The sequence below is a fragment of the Lepisosteus platostomus genome, chromosome 12, assembly GCF_059453375.1.
Source record: "Lepisosteus platostomus isolate fLepPlt1 chromosome 12, fLepPlt1.hap1, whole genome shotgun sequence".
Lineage (NCBI taxonomy): Eukaryota > Metazoa > Chordata > Actinopteri > Semionotiformes > Lepisosteidae > Lepisosteus > Lepisosteus platostomus.
The window spans coordinates 34535767-34559718 of NC_142622.1; the positions used below are offsets into that span (position 1 = coordinate 34535767).

Consider the following 23952-nt stretch of genomic DNA (forward strand, 5'->3'; position numbering starts at 1 on the left):
ACTGCTTCACATAGAAACAATAATATGGTACCATACTGACAACAGCCTCTCTGACATAGTCCAGTGTTTCCTGTCTGGAAATGGAAAGTAACATTTTAACCCTAAAGCTTTCTGCTTTCTGAAGGTTTTATTTAAGTACTGTACCTATGGAATGCTGAAGTGAAGTAAAATGGAAAAAAAACACAACAATAATAATTGGTGCAGTACTGAGATTTGGACATACAGTATGATATTTAACGAGGCCCCCTGCTTTTGAGTATGTATTGTGATTGTGTATTCCTTAATGGTTGGTTATTTTATCTAGTGAACACTAATTCATTTTAAGGAAAGCAAGTCTTCAGTATACATTTTCATATACTTATAGATTAATGTAATTTGAATGAAGGGTGTTTTGAGGAGCGTTATGAAATTTTACTTTACATATTCCCAGTATTCGCAGTTAGTAATTTTCAGGGTCATGGATGCATAGGAATGCATTTTCTCTTTGGGTAATTTATTAAATAATATTAATAATATATAATAATATTTCTGATGTGCTATTTCACAGGGCGTCTTGAAAGTTTGCTGGCTTTTTTCCAGACAGAATGACAAATTAAAAAGACAAAGACCATGTAAATAAATATCTTATTTTAAAAAACAGTATTTATATTGTTTCATTGTGCTCTTTTCTTAGAAATTCTAATATTGCTAGGGTTTTTGTACATTAGATAATGAAACAGGAGTGGGTCTTTTCGAGACCTTCAAATGAGGAATATACAGTAAACCTTTCCTGGGTTTTAGTAAATAATGGAAGCGTTTTAACTGTGATATCTAAAAATATTCATATATTTATGTGTTGTTGAAGTACTGAGCAGATTAAGCCTCATTCGATAGCCAGGAATGTTTTTTTTATGATTTAGAGTTGAAACCATACATGAGTATTGAACATAAAATGTAGTGAATCAGTTACAATGTACATTGTTAGGCACAAAATATCATTTTGTGGTTCAAATAAACTGCTTTTCCATTTTTATTTTTGCAGGTGTTCTCTGAAGAGGGGTTTAAATTGTGTTCTACACTCCAGGCTTTCTCATCTCAGGTATGACAATAAATCACAATACCAGGAAATTAAAATCATTGCTAAGACTTTAATTTGTTTTTTTTCAGGCCTGACATGGTAAATAATAAAGGTATATTTCCAGCCATGCACCTTGAAGCCTCAGTAGCAGTATTTAATTAAAAGTCTCTCCTTGACAACCATTAATGGCTTCCATCCATCTTGGGAGACAAATTGGAGTCATTCTGTTCGCCTGCTTCTGTCGTCTTTGAGTTTCTGAACAGGCAGGAGGGAGAACGTTAAGCTGTGATCAGATATATTCATAGACTGAGCTGTTAAGTGCTGCAACATTAAAGGATAATGAGATACAGTGCCCTCCAAAAGTATGGGGACCAGAAAAGTTAAACTGTTATTTTTGCTTTAAATGAAATTTGGATTTGTGTAATGTAGAAGTAGATTTTAGTTTTGTTTGATTTCATGCTTAATATTATACAATGTTACGACAGTACTACTGTGTTGTGGGTACACTGCAGTGTGCAATAGCATGGTAAGTAATAGTAAACAAGGCTACCCATGCTACAGTAATGGATGTTTTCAGCCTTTGTTTTTCATTCCTTTTGTACAGTTCAATAAAACTAAGTTTACTTCCCCTGACAGGACATTCAGTCTTTTAACATGACACATTTGGTCACATCAGAACAAAAACATACTTTGTGTTTAGCCAAGGAATATCAAGTTGCCGTATGTATTGGGACTGATTTACTTTGAAATACAGACTATATAAGTCAAAATTTGGCTGCAAATCCCTTTAAATAACTTCATAAATGTACTACCTATTGAGCTCACTAAACTTCGTCATCATTTGAGGTGCTTTGATCCACCCATTTTGACTTCTTATCTATTCTTTGTGTGTTCTGACTTCAGTTTATGCTTCAGCGTGTAAAATGCACGCTCAAATAAATTTAGATATGGAGTCTTAATACATAACCAAAAAAAGTTTTCTTAAATTCAGAATACGTTCTGATGCTGTCATTAGTTGCCATCAATAAATGCAAGGCAGTTCCACAGACCTGGCTACTATGTTACCACTTCCTTAGTTCAAATTTTGCTCAGGAGTTTAAAGATGAACCAGGAGAATTTTATGGACAGACGAGGCAAACCTTTACCAAAACGATGAAAATGTGTTGAGGAAAAATGGAACTGCAGATACTCCAACGAAACACCACCTCTTCTGTGGCCATCTCTAGAAGTTTTGTGGAAATCCATGTACTACATCCTACTGTGTGTTTCAGTGTCATCTAGGAAAGAGTGGGTTTTGGCCCAGATGCCTTTTCAGAGCAATGTAATTCTAGGATCTATTTTTTAACAGGATCTTCTGTACTGTTTAGTATTACAATTTAATGAAATTATACATTTCTTTTCCTTAGCTGGGAGATGATGAGAAATCTCTCATTGTATCGGAGAAAGAGAAGCTTGGAGCCTTATGTCAGCAACTGCAGGTCACTGCAAAAACACCTGTACAAGGCAAGAATGCAACTTTCATGAAGGTACTTCAACTCTTTGTCAATATTACGTCTGTAAACGTTTTAAATAATTAGCTAATGGAGATCCCTTGATACAGCTGATCGTGTAAAATTGATCTGGATAGTTCTATTGGGGAAAGTTTAAAAAATGATATATTAAAAGCACTTAAGGACGCTAGGACTTTTGGACATTATGTCTTTTAAAATCAATGTTCCCCATGAAAGTTGTAATACATTTTTCTAACTAATGGATTTTAATCCCAGAGAGTTAAAAGAATTAAAGTATTTTGTCTTCATTATTGGATTCTAATTAGCTAGTCTTAGCCAACGGGTATTTCAAATGCCATCCAAACTGATTTAGTGTTTGTTGGTACACAGCTGAAGGCAAGCAGTGAGATTTTCTAAAACACTTTATGAAAGTATCATCAAATTCAATTGCAAACGTCAATAGTTTTACAGAATTCAATTGTGGAACATGTGGATGGGCTCATTTAGTTCTTTTCTGATAAACCAGCACTGCCCCATGGTCTTCTGGGATGCCACTGATCCACTCTCCTGTCATATTTGACGCAAAGTGGATTTAGCTCTCTGAACTGATTGAGTGGTCTGAGAAGAAAACAGAGAAAACAAGCCTCTTCTTAAGCTTCCTAGAAAGGCAAATAATTTCTCCAAAGTACTGTTTAACAAGGATTAAAAATATGGGTTTAAGGAAAATGTCAGTATGGATCTTAACAATACCAGAACTAGATCTTTGACCCCTGATCCATTTTTCTGATTGATTTTGCTTCTGATTCATCTCTTCAGGTTGATTCATCTATTCAGAACACCAAAAACATCATGACAGTGGTGGTGTATCTCCTTCCTGTTTGTTATAAGTTAATCAGAAAGGTAAGCATACAGTTATATTTACTGAACAAACTAAATTCTCACCCTTATTATTCAAATACATAATATTATAAACCATGCTTCTCATTCATTTACATCTTGATGGAAAAACTGAGCAGTGTTAGTTTAATTCTTCAGTTGCTCTGCTCAATACCTACAGTAGAGCAATTGGTAGAGCTAACCAACTGGAAAGCTAAAAAAGTTAAAATACCACAGGCTTTTTCAAAAGAAGACATAAAATTTCTGAAGTGTCTTTGAAAGACATCAGGAAGGTGTTATCTTAGGAACCCAAATTGCCTGCAATATATAGAACCAAAACATATATTTTTAAAAAGTGCTGTTTTATAGATTCCAAGTTGCGCATTTCAAGAGATAATAGATCAGATACTCATGTTTTTTTATCAGATAACAGAGCTGTACTTCAAACTTATTAACTCAATTTATTGCATTTATTCATAAGCTTTTTTATAAAGTATTTCACTTGTTATAAGACAGTGTCATTAAAGTATACTCATCTTAAGGTAATGTCATGCTGTTTCGTAGCACCATGTGATAGTTTTAATAATTAGCTATTTGGATTCTAAATATGTTAACTAGAGTCAAAATGACTAGACTTCTCCAGTCTATGCTAATTGTAAAGCACTTTGGAACTTCCAGTGTGCTTTTGTACCTGATGTGGGTATTGTCCTCATTCCCTTTACATTGGCTTGTAGTAAAATGCAACTGGTGGTTCCCTAGTATGAAAAGCAAGTAAAGGAATTGATTTTTTTTTTTAAAGCTTCCAATAAAATTTCACTAAATTACAAGGAAATTGTATTGGTCTTGTAACTAAAAAATTACACTTAACAGAAAAGGTGTGCCCATTACAAATGCTCACTCTTTGTTCCTTTTATAAGCACCCAAGGATCTGGTTCGTTACAATGCAGATTTCGTTAGAAAATGAAATGTTAAACATTTTTGCAGTACATGTCTGAGAAGAGCAGTCTGGGATCCCCTCAGAGTTGGAGAGAGAAACAGCTGCCAACACCTGTTAATGAAGATGCTCTCGATAGAAAGAATGCCAATGGCTTCGGAGTAAAATCGCTGGAACACCACATGTCCAACCTCACTTTTCTTGAGAGCAAGTAACACTGCCCACCTGGACTAAATTAAGCCTTTATGGTTGTTGAGATTCATTAGCAAGGCTCCTTCATCAACCTCCCAAATAAGCTAGCCATTCACAGCTGCCTCCTTTCGGTGTATACCACCTGGCACTCACAGAAAGAATGTCATTAAAAGACATTACAGAGCTCCGCCGAGGAAAATACAAACTGGCATCGCTGTGCATCATTTCAGTGCTTTTTGATGTGATTTTAGCCTTCATCGAATAGATTTGTAGAAATTAAAAAAAACACAAGGAAAATAACTCAAAACAGTGCGTGTTTTGTGGGTGGAAAAAGCCTAATGGAAACTACAAATTAGAATTAAGGGCAGTAAGACTGGGTTCTACTCACAAATATTCAGCCGTGTACAGTAATGACAAGCAACCCCTGATTACATTGATCTTAAACTACCTAGTGTTGTTTACAGAAGGGTAGTTCAAGGTAAGTGCCTGTCAAGGTTTTTGAAAAGAGCACATCATTTTACAATGCTAACACCAAAAAAATGCCGTTTTTAAATCCTTTCTGGGACTGGGACTATGCATGAACTGTCACCATGACTGAATGAAGCCAGATGTAGCATCAAGTAGAGAAGTAGGGAGGTGGGTACTTTTTCAATACCTGGTTCATTGAACATTGACTAAAAAAGTACCCCCCTAGTTTTTATTTTATTGACCATTAGTTGTAATAGATATTACATCAAGTGAGAAATGTATTTTTAAAAGAAAGCTCTCAATTAAAGGAGAGAACATTAGAATTTGTTAGCAGTACTGGAACTGCATGGATGGGCTTGTACGTGTGAGTTCCTACAAAGTAATGAAGTGTCTCAAACAAGCACAGTAAATTTTACAAAAACAATTCTGTCACCTCATCTCCCCTTCTGTTTTCTTCCACACTGTATACAATTCAAGGCACGTGGAACACCACACATTCAAAGAAAAGAACAATACCAAATTCCTTTGCTTACATAATTACAACCTGACTGAGTAACTGTATATAAATGTCCTGAAGATTCAGAGATGCTGCTAAACTGGTCATTTGCAAAAAAAAAAAATCTTTGGAGTTGTCATGTATCTTGTATGTAGTGAAAATCTACTGTTTAGGAGTAAATGTTGATTATAGTAATCTCTGGACCATTAATCCTTTGATTGCAGAATAACATGATATTTTAGGACTGTCTTACATAGAATATATATAACAGTATATTTTAAGTATACAGAAAAATGATATTATGATTTTACATACATTTCTTTAGATTTAGATTTTCTCTATTCTCAAAATACCAATTCTATGACATCTGAAGAGCTGTCCTCTCCTTTAAAACCATAGGGTTGGTTATAACCTTGTGACAAAGTGTCTAAATACTGTGTATTTCTCTTGTGCTAATACATTTTCACCTTTTAAAAACTAAGGCCCTGAGTCAAAATGCACATCCATAATCAAAGGGTTAATGTTCTACCTAATTGACATGTCATTGCCTGAACATAAATGTCTTGCCAGTCTGGTACTTTGCAAATGGGTTAGGAAAATAAAGCATGAATGAACTACTGAGCACATTTGTAGTGTAGAAGACTTGTACCATATTTATTTTTCATGTAAAGTCAAGTTTTTTTTACAATTCTCTAACCTGTAAAATTATATTTTTCAAATAAAAATCTTAATTTACAACACCTCAATCTGGAATGGTATTGGCTTTGTTTTCCGAGTATATATCTAAGCACTTACAGTACGTCTTCCTCCTTTCAAAAAGCAGTTACCATATCATTCACTCTTGTTTTTTCAACTGTGAAACAAACCAAAAGAAAACTGTGCTTTCTTTACATGTTTTCCCCCTTAAATCTAATGGGACCTTCAAACTCTCAAAACCGTAGCTGAAAACCAAAGCTGTATTTTCTTGACATCCCTTCTGCATTCAAGAGCGGGCTTTAAACGCTGCATAAGCACACGGCTATTTGTACAAAGCTGCTAACAATCCAGCAGCTCCTCTTGTCAGCACGGCTCTGGAGTGGTGTTCTGTCTCTTGGAGACAATCTCCTCGTACTCTGTTGGGGTCAGCAGTCCTTGAGTAACAATCTTACTTTCTTCAAATTTAGGCAGCACCACAGCAATGTAGCCTTCTGTGGATGGCTAGTGAGAGAAAGGGGAATAATCATTTAGACATCTTTAATCAGCACTCTCCAGTCCTGCTTTTGGAGGAGTCTCTCTGGAGTGTTTCTCTTTAAAGCAGAAACACTTGGGAGATTTTAAATGAGTCCAGTTACACTAAAAATGAATGAATCTAAGAGATTCATTGAAACATGGAAATAACTGCCCTCCGCAGCAAGGATTGGACATCCCTGCCTTAAATACTGTATTGAATCTGAAGAAAATATAGTTGATACGTTTTGCACAGTATTCACAGTAAATCATTTCAGAGAGCACAACTACACTATTCCTTGGTCCCACATAGAGATAAACATATTGGACAACTGGAAGATAGTGAACTTTTAAAATAATTTTAGTTTAATAAATTATTAATAACTATTAATAAACTTTTTTTAGATGATTATTATTATATTATTATTATTATCCATAAAGGTTCATTTCAGATACTAGTTAAGCATGTTTTTTTTAGAAACCGAGTAAAACTGGAAAGTTGTGGTTCCAAAAGCTACACTAAGTATTTCTTATTTTGAAAGGTTCTAAAACACTGTGACAGCTCACAGAAAATGATGATGCACATTACATTTCAAGGGGAAATTTGGATCAGGCACTGAAATTGACACTAGCATATTTACAGGTAGTGGACAAAGAAAAGGTGACATCTGGGTAAAGAGGGACACTACATATCAAAAGGACTTCCACATAGGTGTGGCTCATGCATTAATTCAGCAGATAACATACCAGCATGCTTTGGCCATGTATAAACATGTCATCCATGTATATACATGGACTGTCCAGGTTGCCTCTAATTATGGCTAGCCATGGCTATAAGAGGAGACCTCAGTGACTGGAAAGAAGGGTTTGTGGGTTTGGCTGGAGATTCACTGACCAAGATGGCTCAACTTCATGCTTCACAAGCAACAGTGTCTAAGCTGATGTCAACATGAAACTCCAAGGCAAAGCCATCATCAGCAAAGGTTAACAGTGGACAGAAGCTCTCAATCCAGAATGGTTAACGTACTTGGGCTTCACATTAATTAAAAGTGATTCTTTTGATTGCCTCGAGCACTTCACCACATTCTCTGCTTTAGATCTCCTCAGAGCAGGATTCCATATTCAGGTGGAAGTGCACAAACCGCTCATCATACCCGGCAGTGGATGTTTGTGAGTCCAGTGGTACAAAGAGCAAAGGAAGTGAACTACCACCCGGTGGAGAAATCTCTCCTGCTGCAAGGGGTGTCTTCCGGGTTGACAATGCCCTCATCCACTGAGCAAGTGGTCACCTTATGGTTTGATGAGCACAAATATTATCCATACATCATGGCCTTCTCAGCCACCAGAACCCAACCCGATCGAGGAATTATGGGATATTCTGGTAAGACGCCCGAGACAACATTTTTCACCTCCATTACCCAGATGTGAGTTGATAAGATTTTTATTCATGAAGAATGGTGCCACATCCCTCTTGCAGAACTCCTCCTGGTGGACTCCATAACACAGAGCACACAGGTCATACTGGTCACACATGGTGGACCAGAGCCCTATTCGTAATATTACATTTGTGTTTCCATTTTTTTGTCCACTACTTGTACATCCACATAATTAGGCTTAAGTTTCCCTTCAGTGTAAAACTACCACATTCAAACTTTCAAAAGCAAAAGACCTCACCTTTTCCAATAACAGATTTGGATTCGTGAGGATGTCTTCATTTACTTCTAACAGGCGTCCTCTGATACAGCTAGAAAAGATACAGCACAAAAATCATGACTTTCACAAATTTCCACTAATGGAAATCTAAAACCTTCAAAGTCATTTGCATTTATAATACAAATTTGTACAACATTCCTCTGCCACTGTTGAACCGTGGCACAATGCATTCAGAAGACAAACTGCTATGGAGAAATTGACGATACACTGCTATGTTTAATGTGGCGTCAACAAGTCTGAATACTCAAATATCACTGGTTTATTAAAATGAATAAGATCTCCCTCATTAATTGCCAGAGTCTCCCACAATCAAGTAATCTACTGTCTGGGGTGATCAAGGTATGACTCACGAATCCATTAATGTAGTATTCAAGACTAGAATAGTATAACCACAGTCAACAATTGAAAAACAATACTTAATCTCTGTTCAAATTACAAGCACAAATACATTTAAAATATATTGTATTTATTAATGAACAATACTTAAAACGTGGGATCTAAAGCTTCAAAAATAAAGTCGCTACTCACAAAGTAATGCTAACTGCAGTTCAGTTGGAGCCATACCAATAAAACATTTAGATATAAAATAGGTTCCAAAATTCAGTACTACTGCTCTTCTCACCATTGAATTTCTTAACAATACTCTAAAATATGAAAATAATTGTAGTCAGAAGTGTGGTTTGTAACTAATTTACATTTCTGAAACTCAAAGGCATTCGCTGCAGGCATCGTGTACATGCAAGACACGAGAACCGAGGATATGAAGAAGATTAAAATTAAGGAAATGTGACATCTTTGTACATGTCTTACCTAAAAATAGTATATTCTTCTCCATCTGTGCATGTTATTCTACAAAGAGGCGCAAGCTCTGTGAGAAACTGTCCACCCTAGAAAATGAAATAAAGGGATAAAACATTTTATTATAAGGGCAGTAGTGGGATGAAATAATTAACGTTTAAATATACATAAATATATATATTGCTCACACATACTTCTTCAAATGATATCTCTGCTGTTTAGTAGCTGTATTACTTTGTACACCCCTTTCAACATGCTTATGGCTTGTAATGATATTTGTAATTTGGGAACATTTTCAAACTAAAATTGATGTTATCCCCCCATGATTTTAAAACAATTTTTACCTTGTACCTTGGTAGTATTGGAGAAATTATTGACTCAATACTTGATGTAATTTACATTTAACCAGCAGCACGTGATACAGCTGGCTAATGCTTTCAGTCAGTGTAATAAGCCTCCATCAACTAACAAACAACACTGAGAGGACTGTCACAAGTATCACCAAACTGGAAAGAAGGAACCTGTTCATGCATGTCATATGCTGTATACAGAGGCTTGAGAAATACCCTTTTTGATTTCCCGGACACTTTGTTCTGAAGTCGGCTGCAGTTGGCACTGATCTGGTAATTGATGCTCTTGATTTTTTTCCCATGTTGTAAAATGGGATGTGATTCCGCAAGTGTGACGACACAGATTCTGCACACACAAAAAAAAGAAAAGACAAGCACCACACTTAGAGCCACCAAACTAAAGAAGAACGGTGAAAGGGTTTTCTGGCAGGTTACGAACTTGGGGTGCAAATCAGATGCAGTCTGAATCCCTGACTGCAGTGTGGATACAGCTTTCGAGACGCATCCAATCAAAAAGGAAACTTTAACAGCAGCAATGGAAATTAATCTTTTTATCATTAAGCTCATGAAGACAAATGGAGACTATTATTTAATGCGGAAATGCAGAATGAGAGAGATACAAGAAGCTAATCCTTTCTGTTTGTGGATCTGTCTAATCCCACCTAAATGTTTTTCTTCCGAATATTTCATATTTGAACAGATTGTACGTAACATCGGCGTTGCTACAAGGGCTTCTTGGATTTTTAGATCATTCTAGAACGTGTCACAAAGTAAGCCCTGCAGCTTCATAAAAAACAGCTGTCCAAATACATTTCATTCATTTAAACATGGCTGACAGTCAGCCATTTTCACCTTTCACAACATTTCTGTGGTTGACAATTTTGACAAGTTAAAATGCCTTAATGCAGACTTCAATACCACCCACATCAACGACCTTATTCACAGACTACATTCTTCCCCAACTCTAAATGTCAGAAAGTCTTTGGACAACTAGAAACTAACAAATCTAAGTGTTTATGTTTTTTTAATTATGTTTGAACTAAACCACTTTATTTCCAAACAACTGAAAGTGGCTACTTAATATTAAGGTTGTCATAGAAACAGTTGTTTCCCAAGCAGTACTTAAGCTAATTAGAAAACAGCACGCTTGTTCTGCAGATCTGCATGTAAAATCCCCAATAGAACACATTTAATGTCAGAAGGCATTTGATACAAAGGATATGCTAAAGTAATCTAATACCAACCTAATAATAAGCTTAGGTTAATTTTTTTTATTACAAGTGTATTTTATTTGATCCTTATAACGAAATGTCCTCTTTCAATATGCAGCCAGGAACTTAAGGAGAGGATATTTCTACCAAACAGCCTCAGTGCAAATGTAAAATTTTCTTATCGTACCATTTTAAGTCATTTTTTGAAGGTTAAAAAAGGACATTTACAAAACAACCGATCTTTATTTTCTACACATAAAGATTTTTGGGGGGTATAGTAAAAAATATGAAAACATCTCCTATGCAACAACAATCCAGTACAAACAGCACTGGATATTCAAGGTGAAAGATGCTTTAAAAAATCCCTTTTTGAGTATTATATGTGTATTTTTGTATCAGAGCATGTGTGCATCTTGTAAAACTAACCTGAGTCACAAACAAAGCTCAGATGAATCTTAGAACAAACACAATTTCAAACATGATATAAAAAGGGCAAGATCACTGCACTGTTATAAATGTATATAATTTTATATAAGCGTTAATAGGTTTATATACACTTCAGCTAAATAAAGTTTTTATTTCTACAACATTTTATTCTCAGGTCTTTTAGGTTTTGTTATTTTTTATCCAAAAATCGCAAGGGGGAGCTAAAGTATTTATTATTAATAACTAAGCAATTGGTTACACTACAAATTGTTTCTGTAAATTAAACATCAATTAAAAAATAATTTCTGTACTTACCTATTGGAATGTTGCAGAATGCAGTGGTCCTCACACGGTTTATTCTTCAAATCTTGATTATAAAAAGTCGTAATATCATACAAATGTAATGTTAAATATACATTAATAATATAGTCAAATCAAATACAAAGCGTGCAATAACATTAACATTCGACACAACAAATTGTATTATAAATTTAAACTTTGAAATTTACATATAATTTTTCCTAAATTATTTCTCTCTCCATGTACCTTATTTATTAAGGCAAAATTTCAAAAAGGGTTAAAATCTGTGTAAATACTGAAGTTGCTCTCTCGTTTAAGAACAGTTTAAACGGACAAGAACTAATTTACGTACCTGTTTTATACCATCGGGTAAAATACCGATCAATAACAGAAGGAGTTCCGTCATTATTCACACCTTCCATCGATAAAGATAAACAATCTGGATTACTTTAAAGTAATTTGATTTTATATACAGCACAAAATTGTGTTACAATATTTCAACAATGGGACTCGAAACACTGTCACACCACAAATGTGATTTCTTCCGTACGCCAGTAAATATTTCCGAGTGCCTCACGAACTGCGCAGATTCGTTCCTTTTAAATTAATCCACAACCTCTCGGTGTATTACTGACACCTACTGTATCTATGTAAAATGCAAAAAGTGACATTAAGACAATTCTGACATAATGATGACAACTAGTCCAGTTGACCTAAAAATGAAAGAATAATTTTATATCTTTTCCCTACATTTACATAAAACATAATCCAGAAAATTAATTTCAAAAACACTTTCTATCCACAACACCATACCCTAGATCTGTTTCAGAATTCCTTATAATGCTTTTCAATCTGTTGATGAAACATAATCAGAATTCCTTTCCTATTTTCCAGACAGCAGGAGGGGGAATGAAAAGTTACTTTTCACGGTTTAAATTAAGGTGGAGTTTCTGGAAGGCCAGATTGTACTAAAGTTCTGAATATAATTTACGCCTGGGTTACGCTGATGCCTTTCAAAAAGTGACACAGGAATTTAATTAACCAATTATTCAGAACCTTGGTTCAATCTCAACTAAAAGACAGAGCCTCCCAATATCGCAGTTCCTGGTAAATGCACACTTGACAATATTTTACCTGATTTTGTGTGCTTTAGAACCACGGGTATATGCAGTTTCTGAACGTACATGAAAATCCATCCATCTTCAGATCACTTCATCCAGCGAAGGAGATGGATCCTAACCTGCGAAGCAACAGGCTCAAGACAGGATAGACTTACACAGGATGCCACTCCATCGTAGGGCAGTCACACAAACAACTGGGCCAGTTTTCCCTGAAGCCAATTAACCTACCAGTATGTCTTCAGAAGGTGGGAGGAAATGGGAGTACCAGAAGGGAACCCACACAAACACACAGAGAAGATACAAACTGCACACAGATAGCAGCCCAGGTCAGGAAGTGTGAGTCAACAACGCAAACTACTGCACCACCATACTGCTACCCATACACATACGTAAACACATCTAAATATATTTTACAATAACCTGAATTTCACTAGGAATAACAACACCCTGCACCATCGAGAGCGCCCTCACCAATGGGATCAATGTGTGGTACGGCAACACCTCTTCTCGAGAGAGAAAGGCACTGCAGAGAATGGTGAATGTGGCCCAGAAGATCATCGGTTGTCGTCTCACAGAGTTTAAACAGCTCTATGAGGACCGCTGCAGTGGTAGAATTCTGGCCATCACAGAGGACAGTCACCACCCCAGGCATGAGCTCTTCACCCCACTGCCCTCAGGCAAGAGATACAAGAGCATACAGACACTTACCACCAGATTCTTCAATTGCTTCTACCCACAAGCAGTGCAATTGGTAAAGACATTTGGCCATGCCCCTTGGACCACATCTACACCATCTACCTCATTATAATTTCTTATTTATTGCTCAACTGCAGTCATTTTTTACGTCTGCATTGTTTACATTCAAACTGTTTACTTGTTTACTTGTACATCGTCTACTGTTTGTTTGTATATTGTCTTGATGCACTGTCTGCACTTTGTGATTTTACACTTTTTAAAAATCGAGAGACTTTTTGTAAGTAAGAATTCCTTTGTACCAGTACATGTACTGGTTACACATGGCAATAAAGTTCAAGTTCAACCCTAGAATTGTGTACTGTAGGATTATCGAGTGGTTTAGTCAAAACCTCCTGGTTGAGGACTAACCTTGTGGCCATAGGGAATCTGGAAGGCTAAGTGTTTTGATTCCTCTTTCTTCTTAAAGTGTGTGAATTTGTTTTATATTATTAAATATTACTACTGTTAATTCATATTTCTACAACTGCATAAACTTCTTTAGTAGTGTATAAATATGTATGCACAAACTTTATGGACTGTAAATAATAATTAGTTATATAATAAATACAGATTAACATTTCCTTTAATAATGTATTAAGGAATTGCTCCCATTTGCATTTAGGTGTTGTTACCTCACGACAATCTGCGTACATAAAATCAAAGGTACGATTTGCACATGATTGCATAGCTGTCATCATTGTTCAGGTCTGGTATCAGCATGATTTACCTGTGTAAATAAAAAAAGGTCTAGACAAATTTTGCGCCAACTTATAAACACAAATAGTGACGTTCTTGGATACAAAACACAGAAAACCAAGATGTTTAATTTATCCTGTTTCTAGAATTGACTCTAAACAAATGTCCATAAATTAATTTTTACAGCTTTTGGTTAATCAGAAACCAACTGGAACTGTTTCGTTTTGCTATATTCCAGTTACTATGAGGCGATTTGCTGGCATTGCATAAAATTGGCTATTCTCCACTAGCAGGAATTTGACAGTGTCAGCTAATCTGTCAGGCACTGTCAACTTCAGAATGCCAGGCTTGTGAAATACTGGAAAGAATTACTCTTACCAGAACTACTTAAACTGTTTTTCTCTCTTTGCTGTAATGCATGCATTTTCTGCTAATTAAATTTATATTGTGCTGTCATAAATGCAAGCACTAAAGGACAATGATTGAGTAATCTTTAAAAAAAGATTTTGAAAATAATTATTAATTTCAAGTATAACCTTATACAGCTGTTTAGTCATAAAACATTAGTTTTCATGTCTGGTGTTCATCTTGTTTGATGCTATATACTGTACATGTGTAGGTAACATACAGTATATGCCACTAAAATACTGAAATTCCTCATCGTTACTTCTTACCAAAAAAATACAAATTTGTAGTGGACAAATTAATTTTCTCTTTTTATCTGGGTTTATATTTTACAAATAGTTTTCCTGACTGTCATAGATTTTTTAGCAAACAAATAATAAACTTGCATAACTGAGAGAATGAGTGACGGTTCTTTTTTGTCACAGTGGTCACCTAATGCCCTTGATTTAATCATTGAACAAGGTTTTCTACACTTTATTAAACATTTTATATTTTTATACTCTTCATGGATATATTGTGTAATCTTGACAGACACAAGAAGACATTTAATATCTGTCAATCATGAACATGTAAAAGAATAAAACCAACCAGTCAGAATGGGTGTTCTCAACTAGTAATTCTTTTTATTATTTTTATTTTCTATTAAACCTTTTTCGGAACCCTTTTCCAATGTCCTTGGCAGATATGCTCTAAGTTTGTTCAATGCTAAACTGTCCCAAAATAATCTGATGACAGCTCAGAGATTCTTACTCTAAACTTTAGGCTTGTCCAGGGTGCAGTCTGCCAGCACTAAAGATTAATTTCAATCAACGTAATAGCATGATGTAATGAGTGGTGCCTTTGTTAGCATGCCACCATCTTGTCTCAGAACTCATGCCCAATGTTGTTCCCGTACCAGGCGAGTCCGGGACCTGGAAGCACCTGGTCCCTTCAAGGTTTTAAAGTTCCTGTTCCTGCCGGTTCTGACCCGGTTCTGTCTTGGATGAACCGCCCAGTTCTTGATTTTGCCTTCTCTCAGATTCCCCGTTGGACTCAGTTTTGGACAGTTTGCCTCGGCCACACCTTGGACACGCCCCTTGTTTTCATTCCCGACTCCCACATGCTTTTTCCCTGTGTTTTTCCTCACTCTACCCCGGATCATGTCGTCTGCATAGTGTCCGGAAAGAACGCTTTCATGACAAGGGGTTCTTGCTCGAGATGGACACGAGATGGACTCAAGACGGCTAACAGGCCTGTGGGACTCCATAGGTTAGGAAGGCTTGAAGAACATACAGCAAATGCTGTTCTGATCAGCCTCACAGATCCTGGGACAGCTGGGCTGCATTGTAGTTTATTTGGTTCATTTGGTCTGCTGATGAACAGAGTTGTTTTGCAGGACCAGAAGTGAAGGGAGGCGATAACTTCACAAGTTAGTGGCATCCCTTCTCCGCACACACAAGAGTGTGGAGTCTAGGCAGCACAGGTTATATCCGAAATACACCCTGTCCATTGAAGGGAGCAGGTGGCTGGGCCGACCGAGCAAGAAGGCAAGGAAATCACGAGCCTGGCTGCTGCTGTGTCGAGGGTCGCCAAGGCTGGTTATAGAGAAACATCCCTTGCCAAAGAGGGTCAGCCGGGAAAAATAGGAGAGAGAGATATTAAGCAGCAGCCAGAATCCTGACCAGGTCAAGTGCAAGTGTTCACATTACTCCTATCCTGGAGTCCTTGCACTGGCTTCCGGTCAAATTCCGTGTAGACTTTAAAATCCTCATGCTCACCTATAAGGCTCTGCATGGCTTGGCACCTCAGTACCTGTCTGAACTATTATCGCCCTACTCCCCACCTCCCAACTTCCGCTCTTCAAATTCTGCCCTCCTTACTGTCCCCCAAGCCCGTCTACATTGTATGGGTGACAGGGCCTTCTCCTGTTATGCCCCCAAGCTCTGGAACTCTCTGCCCAAGGATATCAGAGAGTCACCTTCTCTAAACTCCTTCAAATCCAGACTCAAAACCCTCTTCTTCAGAAAAGCCTTTACTTAACTGGTTCCATTCTTTACCCCTCTGCTTTTCTTAGTACCACCATCCACGCTCTCCTCTGTATATTGTAATTGTGTTTTATCTTATGTATTCTTCTCATTTATTGTTGTTGTCATCCTGTAAAGCGCTTTGAGAAGCCTCCTTTAAAGGCGCTATATAAAATAAAGTTTATTATTATTATTATTATTATTATTGTTATTATTATTATTATTATATTAAGAGTAAAAAAGAGACAGATAACGTTGAAGAGTGTTAGAGTGAGAGATGTGACAGAAGAGCTGGGAATGAGTAAACTGGGTTGAACTGGGTGCCGTGGAGTGGATTGTAATGAATACTACCAGAGATACTGAAGCGTAAAAGAAATAATTGGGTGCCTTGTAAAAGTATTCACTCAAATTATATCTATACATTTTTTAATGAATATGTTTAAGCAAAATGAGAATACAGAAACTAAACACGGCCATAATGGACAGAAATAAAATGAAACACTGCAAAGCAAAATCAAAAAGTAAAATATGGGCATTGCAGAAATATTTATCTCCCTGAATCAATATTTGGTGGAGGCAGGAATTACAGATGTCAGTGTTTTTTGAAAAGGTTTTAACAACTGTTCCTACTGGGATAGTGAAACATTTGCTCAATTTTCTCTGAAAAATTACTCAAGTTCTGTTACGTTGGTTGGGGACCTTTGACGGACAGCGATGTCGTAGCCTCGCCACAGATTTTCTCTCAGATTAAGTCAAATTATTTTTTTATATGTGTACAATTGTAATTTGTATTTCACTCATGTGGATTTGCATTTCTAATAAAGCACAATGTGACATTATTGGAATGGGGGTGAATACTATTTCAAGGCAATGTACTCAGTATGAGGTCAGAATTATTGGGTCAGACAGATTATGCTTTGATTACATTTATTCTATTAGTCACAACTGCAGCTTCTCTGGGTATGGTCTAGTCATTTTAGCAGTATATCAACATATATTCAATATCAACTTACAGTGGGTATTTGTCATGTGACTGGAACTCCTTTCCTTTTCACTTTTCAGTTGACTATTTCCCATAACACTTCGGTGGAGTCAAAGCCCAGGACAAGCAAGGCCTGCACTTAAGCCATCCATACATTTTCTAACTGCTTCATCTAATTCAGGGTGGTGGGAGAAATGGAGCCTTTGGTAATCAACAGGCACAAGGCGAGACAGATGGCACAGAGCACACACAGACACGGACACCACTCCAGGGCCAATTTTCCCAGAAGCCAATTAACTACCAATATGATTTTTGGGCTGTGGGAGGAAACTGGAGCACCTGAAGAAAATGGGCAGAACATACAAAAACTCCACAGAGATAGCACCCCAAGTCTGGAATTGAACCCAGAGCCCCACACTGTGTCACTAATTAAGTTTTAAACTGGTTATTTGTCTTCATTAATGGCTAGCAGGAAAGTTACAGCTCTGCCTCTGAAAAGGATTTCTTTGAGAGGGTCTTTTCATATACTGTTAATTGTGCACTCAGAATCTTTCACGTCTTACAGGAATATCTCAAGCTGGCATCTAGGTTTTGATGTATATAAAATATATTTTGTTAGCAAGAACATGTAATAGGTCAATGAAACTAAATTACTCTCTTGTTTTGAATGAGCCCAAACGTTAGAAATAAAAGCACAATAGTTTGCTTTTCAAGTGCTCAAAAGAGATTTAGTCCTCATTTGGCCTCAGTTACACATTCTCTTCCCTGGAACTTCCAATGTTTCACAATGAAGAATTTCGCAATAGATGACAAAAAAGCTGGAGCTGTTTTTGTCCAGAATCTCTATGGAAAATGTTGATTTTTAACTTAACTTGTTTGAATAGTAAGGTAATTTGGTTTTAAGGGCCGATAGGTCAGAATTTGATTTGTATAAAAGGCAGCATCGAAACATTTCACTCACAGTTCATTCCGCAGAAGCAGCTTGAATTCAACTGCACGACTTAACTGTTCCAGCTTCAGCAATGCATTCCTTCAGGACAGTATTCGGCATCTGTCTCCTGACTACACTGGTTCTGACTGTGGCCTCCTCATCTGGCGGTGGTTTGTACACTATATTTAGTGATATTTACATTAAAATGAATACTGGGATTTTAAAATTTAAAACACATCTTAAATTACACTTCAGTGTTACTTGCTTTTGTTTGTGTTTGAGATAAAGGGATAGTTTTAAAAATGTAAAGCACATTTTGACCTGTATGCATGACAAATGTGGCTATGGATGTTTCTGTGCATAGTAAGACTGTCATTTAACTTGTCAGTTTAGCTGGTGATATATATATATATTTGTGTACAGGGAGAGGGTAGTTCTAAGATCCTTATAGCTTAACAAACATGTCAAAGTAATGAAGAAGCGTGTGATAACAGAAATGTTAATTGTCTTCAGGGGGGAGATCTTACAGCTATGACCTGTCCCTTCAGTCAGACCTCACCCGCCTGTACAACTCTCCGGTGTATGTAGCTGACAGAATGAAAAGACCCCTCGATGGCTGGTCTTTTACTCTGGGGCCGTTGAGCCACACAGGAGTCAGGTAAATAATATAATACCGCAGTACATTTACATCTCAAATGTATCACGCTGTTCTTTTGAAGAGTATTTAACAGGTGTAAGACATCTACTTGAATTGTCACCCTGGTTCTTCCTCAACTACAGGGCTGAGGATTTGTAATGCCACTTTCTGTTGTGGGGTTTGATATAATGAATGGCCTTCACTGCAGCTGTTTGTTGTCGGATGGTGATTTGCAAAGCAAATGTATTTTCACATGGTTAATAAGGTAGGAATTGCTTATGTAGTGAAGGACGTGAGAGTGCACAGCAAGTACCTCTGTCAGTTACACACTATATGTCACATGAAAATACTTAATTCTGCACTGTGTCCCTCTTCCTTCTTTATTTTCTGTTATCTTTTATTTATTTTTTAATATTTCAGTAGGCCAAGCAGGGGGCACAGTGGTTAGGCATTGCTGCCGTGCAGTGCTGGGACCCTGGGTTCAATTCCAGACCTGGGGTGCTATCTGTGTGGAGCCTGTATGGTCTCTCTGTGTTTGTGTGGGTTTGTTTCTGGTTATATTAGTTGACCTCTGGGACAAATTGGCTCTGGTGTGTGTGCACTGTGGTATATCCTGCCTTCCACCCATTTCTTGCTGGAATATTTTATTTTGACAAGTCTCTCAGTTAATTCAATCAACACTGTCTATGTGCAATAATAGTGGTTTATATGAACTCCCTCAGTCAAGTACTGACATTCAAGCTTCAATTATGAAGACCAAGGAACGTTCAAAACAACCCTGGAATACACTTGTAGAAAGGGGCAGAAAGGATATAAAAAATAGAAGAAACTATACCTTTGAATGCAGTGAAGTTAGTCACATAGAAGTAGAAGGTGTATCGTACCAATCATGAACTACCTAGATCAGACTTTCCCTCAAAAACTGAGCAGCCAGGCAAGGAGGAAACAGGTTAATTATGCCAACTTAAGGTCAATGTCAGCTTTTTGAGTGCTACTGAGTTCAATGGCTTAGATAAGGAGAAAGTCTCCTCAAGACAACAATAGTACAGCTGGATTGTATGGCAGTTTGGCAAACCCATCTCTGAGCCACATTAAGAGTTTGAAAATGCGGCAAAATGTATTTGGTCAAACTAGACAATTTGGACCCAGTCTAAATGCAATGCGTAATGTCCAACATTAATCTAAAACAGTACGTAACCAAATCAAATGCCATCCTTGCAGTCAAACACAGTAGTGGTACTGTAGCATCGTGTTAAGGGACTGCTTTTGTCATCAGTGACTGGGAAACAATGAATGAATAGAGCAAATTACAGGCAAACCTTATAGGAAAACCTGCTTCAGGCTGCTAAAAACCTAGACATCATACCATCCTGGTGTGCAACGTTTGTAGAGACTTATCCAGAAAGACTGGCAGCTGTAATAACTGTGAAAGGTGCTACCACCAAGTGCTCATTCAAGGGGCGTGAATACTTGTGCCAAATAAATATTCTGGGTTTTGATTTTTCTTTGCGGTTTGACAGACAGTTCACTTCCTTTGCACATAACAAGGTTCAATTTGACCATTCATCCATAGGAATATTGACTTAAAAATAACACATATCCCATTTCTAATTGAGCAAAGTGTGAAATCCTTGGAAGAGTGTGAATATTTTAGCAAGGCGCTATAGTAATGAAGAATATCTTCTTTTTTCTGGTCAGAGTGACACTAGCTGATGGATCCAAGTGGCTGGTTCACAAAGGGGATGGCTATGGGATAAGCTCACAGACTGTAGTGGTGGATGCTCGCCATATGAGTTCTAAATGGGAAGTAAGTATTTACAACAGTTTCGTTCATTTTACATTTGTACGTGGAGTTCTGAAAATCTTTACACTGAATTTTTTTCAGAAGACATAATGGAATGTAGATGTGAGCCTATGAATCATTTACTTGTTTTACAGTACATTGTGCATTTAATCTTTTATTAGAATGCATTGATTGTGGGTCTGTATAAGGTTTTACCGTACTGATTAATATTTTCAATGGGAATATAATATTAGAGGTGTGATTGGGAACTGAGCTCTGTTATTGTTCAATTGGAAAAGAAGCTTTGTATAAATCTGCTACTAAAGTGGGTGCTTTTTCAAATCCAACAAAGGAGAAGCTAATTTAAAAATGTGACACTATCAACCAGGCCTCTTTGATCATTTTCCATGAATTTCAGATCATCGAGACAAAGAATTTCCAAGGATCAAAAACGGTCAGTGACTTCGTGAAAGCTGGAGGCCCTGGCTACAAGCTTCTCTTTGACAACTGCCACTTCGGATCTGGAAGAATGATGGACCAATAGAAAATGGCCTAACGTCACACAGAAATTCCCATTCTAATTTCTACAATACAGTACATGTATTTCACTTTTGTTGGCAATAATTCATTTTATGTCCATGCTTCAGTCACAGTAGGCTTTCTTCAATGCAAGTAAATGAATGATCTAATGTTAAAAAACAGCCACCTTTAATTGTAATTTTACGCTTTGTTATATATTTCAAGTAACGAATAGGTATTGGAAGTGTTCACACAATGTAATAAAGTATAATATACTTATATACTTAGTACTTGGATATGGAATTGACTATGTACTTTTTTGTCCTTTTTCCAACAGACAACACCACACAATGCAGGCAACAAGAACAATAAATAAATATGTAGCAGTGAGACCAAAACAAATGGTAGAGTATGTAAAAAGTGCGTAGTGCAGATGTGTATTAAGGCATGGCAGTTAGCTGTTGAAGACGCGTACCGCAGTGAGATAGAAGCTGTTCTTGAGTCTAGTGGTCCTTGCTTTAACAGTGCGGTACCCTTGCCAGAGTGCAGGGAGGAGAACAGTCTGTGGCCGGGATGGTTGGGATCCCAAATGATGGATTGGGCTTTATTGCAACAGCGGATGGTGTGGATCTCACCGATTGATGGCAAATTACATCCTATAATCCTCTGTGCCGTTGCCACAATCCTTTGTAGTGCATCTCTTTCATGCATTGTAGTATTGCTGTTCCACACAGTGATGCCAGTAGTGAGGACACTTTCTATGGTGCTGGACACTGCAGTAAGAGTTCAAGAGGAACTGCTTCCTCATACTGCATTTCTTTAAGTACCGCAGAACGTGCAAGCACTGTTGTGCCTTTTTCAGATTCGCTACAGTGTTGCGAGTCCAAGCCAAGCTGGTGGAGATCTGCAGTCCAAGGAACCAGAAGCAGCTGACAGATTCCACTGCTGTGCCATTGATGCTGATTGGGGGCGTGACTCCCCCTGGGTCTCCTGAAGCCCACAATGAGTTCTTTTGTCTTGTTGACAGGGCCAGATTGTTGTCAAGGCACCATTTTGTAAGATACTCCACCTCACTCCTGTATGCGGACTCATCGTTGTTGTTGAAAAGCCCAATAATAGTGGTGTCATCTGCAAACATAATGATGTGGTTGCTGCTGTAAGTGGCTGTACAATCATAGGTGAACAAGGCGTATAGCTTAGGACTGAGACAGAGCGCTCAGACACTTCAAACTGAGCATCCAGGCAAGAAAGAAACTGGTTAGGGATACCTAATGATAACTTGGAAAGAGGTACAGAGTTCAGCAAGGTAGGAGAAAATGGACGTGGCTCAGCAATATCCTGGCCACTCCACAAAAGAGGCTTGTTTAAAACTGAAAACAACATCTTAAATCCCACAAGGAGTTTGCACCAAAGCACCTATGAGATACTGAAAACAAGTAGCAAAAGGTTTTGTAGTCATACAAGACAAAATTATAACTTTTTGGTATAAATGCCAAGGGTTATATCTGACACAAACCCAGCGTAGAACATTACTCAGTCAACACCATCCCTACAGTACTTTTAATCATGGTGGTGACAGCAATATGTTGTGATTCTGGTTCTTCTAAGAACCAGAAGAATTGAGAAGCTTGACAAGACTGATAAGAACATGAGATGAAGCAAAGTACAGGTCATTAATGAAAAATCTGTCTCAGATCTAAAACAGGGACAGAAAGTCACCTTTCTGCAGGACAAAGACCCAAAACACAAAGCCAGAGCTACAGCAGAGTGGCTTAAGAATAAGAAAGTGACTATCCTTGGGTATCCTGGGTGGCATAAGTCATGTGTCCCTGAACAGCCTGTCCAAGCTAATAAACTTGGAGGTTCTCCACTTGTCAGCAATTTGGCAGTCTCTGCTAATCTGTCAGGCATTATTGACTTCAGAATGCCAGGCTTGTAAAATACTGGAGAGAATTGCCGTTCCGAGAATTAATTTTATGTGAGAAAAAATGCCATTAAGTACATAAAGTGTTTTTGTATTTTTTTCTGTAAAGAATCAATTTTTTGTGGTAATTAAATTTACATTGTTTTGCCATGAATGTAAGCAAAGAATAATGATAAAGCATTTGTTAAAAAGATTAAGAAAATATGTATTCATTTCAAATTCTCCAAAACAATTTGTTGTGGACAAATTCATTTTCTTTTAATATTTAGTCTGTTATATAACACATTGGTTTCTTGACAATCACATATTCTAGCATAAAATGATAATGAATGACTGACAATTCCTTTTTTGTTACACTTAGTGCCTTTGGTTTCATCACAGAACTCATCATGCTTTCCATGCTTCATTGTTTTCATTCTTTAAAGAGAATTACATTGTGTAACCCTTAATATATACTGAGCTTAATAATGTTATGTTCACTACAGTGCAGCATGGGGGAACGAACTGGACACATTCAGCACTACCATACCACAAACCAAATTTTATTTAACTCCTTACAAATGGCATGTCAGATCTCACATCTGGTGAGCCGTGTCCATTACGTGTGAGAAAGTCACCTTTCCTTGCCTTCCACCCATCCATTTTGTAACTGTTTATCCAATGTAGGGGGCGCCAAAGCCTACCGTGGCAAAAAATGGG

General features: G+C 37.2%; 3 protein-coding genes across 4 annotated transcripts in view; 2 read left to right on the forward strand and 1 right to left on the reverse strand.

Annotated features, from left to right (window-relative positions):
* The window catches only part of ctnnal1 (catenin (cadherin-associated protein), alpha-like 1), a 101052-nt gene extending 94793 nt beyond the window's left edge, over positions 1 to 6259 (forward strand). For both annotated transcript variants that reach the window (XM_088601721.1, XM_088601722.1), the window contains exons 16-19: positions 1022 to 1078; positions 2464 to 2583; positions 3364 to 3447; positions 4408 to 6259. In XM_088601721.1, coding sequence (XP_088457847.1) covers positions 1022 to 1078; positions 2464 to 2583; positions 3364 to 3447; positions 4408 to 4572 — 426 coding nt within the window. In that variant the 3' untranslated portion in view covers positions 4573 to 6259. The remainder of the gene's footprint in view (positions 1 to 1021; positions 1079 to 2463; positions 2584 to 3363; positions 3448 to 4407) is intronic.
* Positions 6140 to 12076, reverse strand: abitram (actin binding transcription modulator). Its single transcript, XM_088601724.1, has 6 exons — positions 11870 to 12076; positions 11533 to 11584; positions 9797 to 9926; positions 9243 to 9319; positions 8394 to 8463; positions 6140 to 6710 (listed from the first exon to the last, which is right to left on the reverse strand). The coding sequence occupies exons 1-6, from the start codon at positions 11937 to 11939 to the stop codon at positions 6573 to 6575; spliced, it is 537 nt and encodes a 178-aa protein (XP_088457850.1). The 5' UTR covers positions 11940 to 12076; the 3' UTR covers positions 6140 to 6572.
* Positions 12077 to 18280: 6204 nt separating this feature from the next.
* LOC148651449 (uncharacterized) lies at positions 18281 to 23455 on the forward strand. The gene is made up of 4 exons (XM_088601725.1): positions 18281 to 18560; positions 18904 to 19048; positions 20726 to 20834; positions 21229 to 23455. The coding sequence occupies exons 1-4, from the start codon at positions 18482 to 18484 to the stop codon at positions 21352 to 21354; spliced, it is 459 nt and encodes a 152-aa protein (XP_088457851.1). The 5' UTR covers positions 18281 to 18481; the 3' UTR covers positions 21355 to 23455.
* Positions 23456 to 23952: the final 497 nt, after the last annotated feature.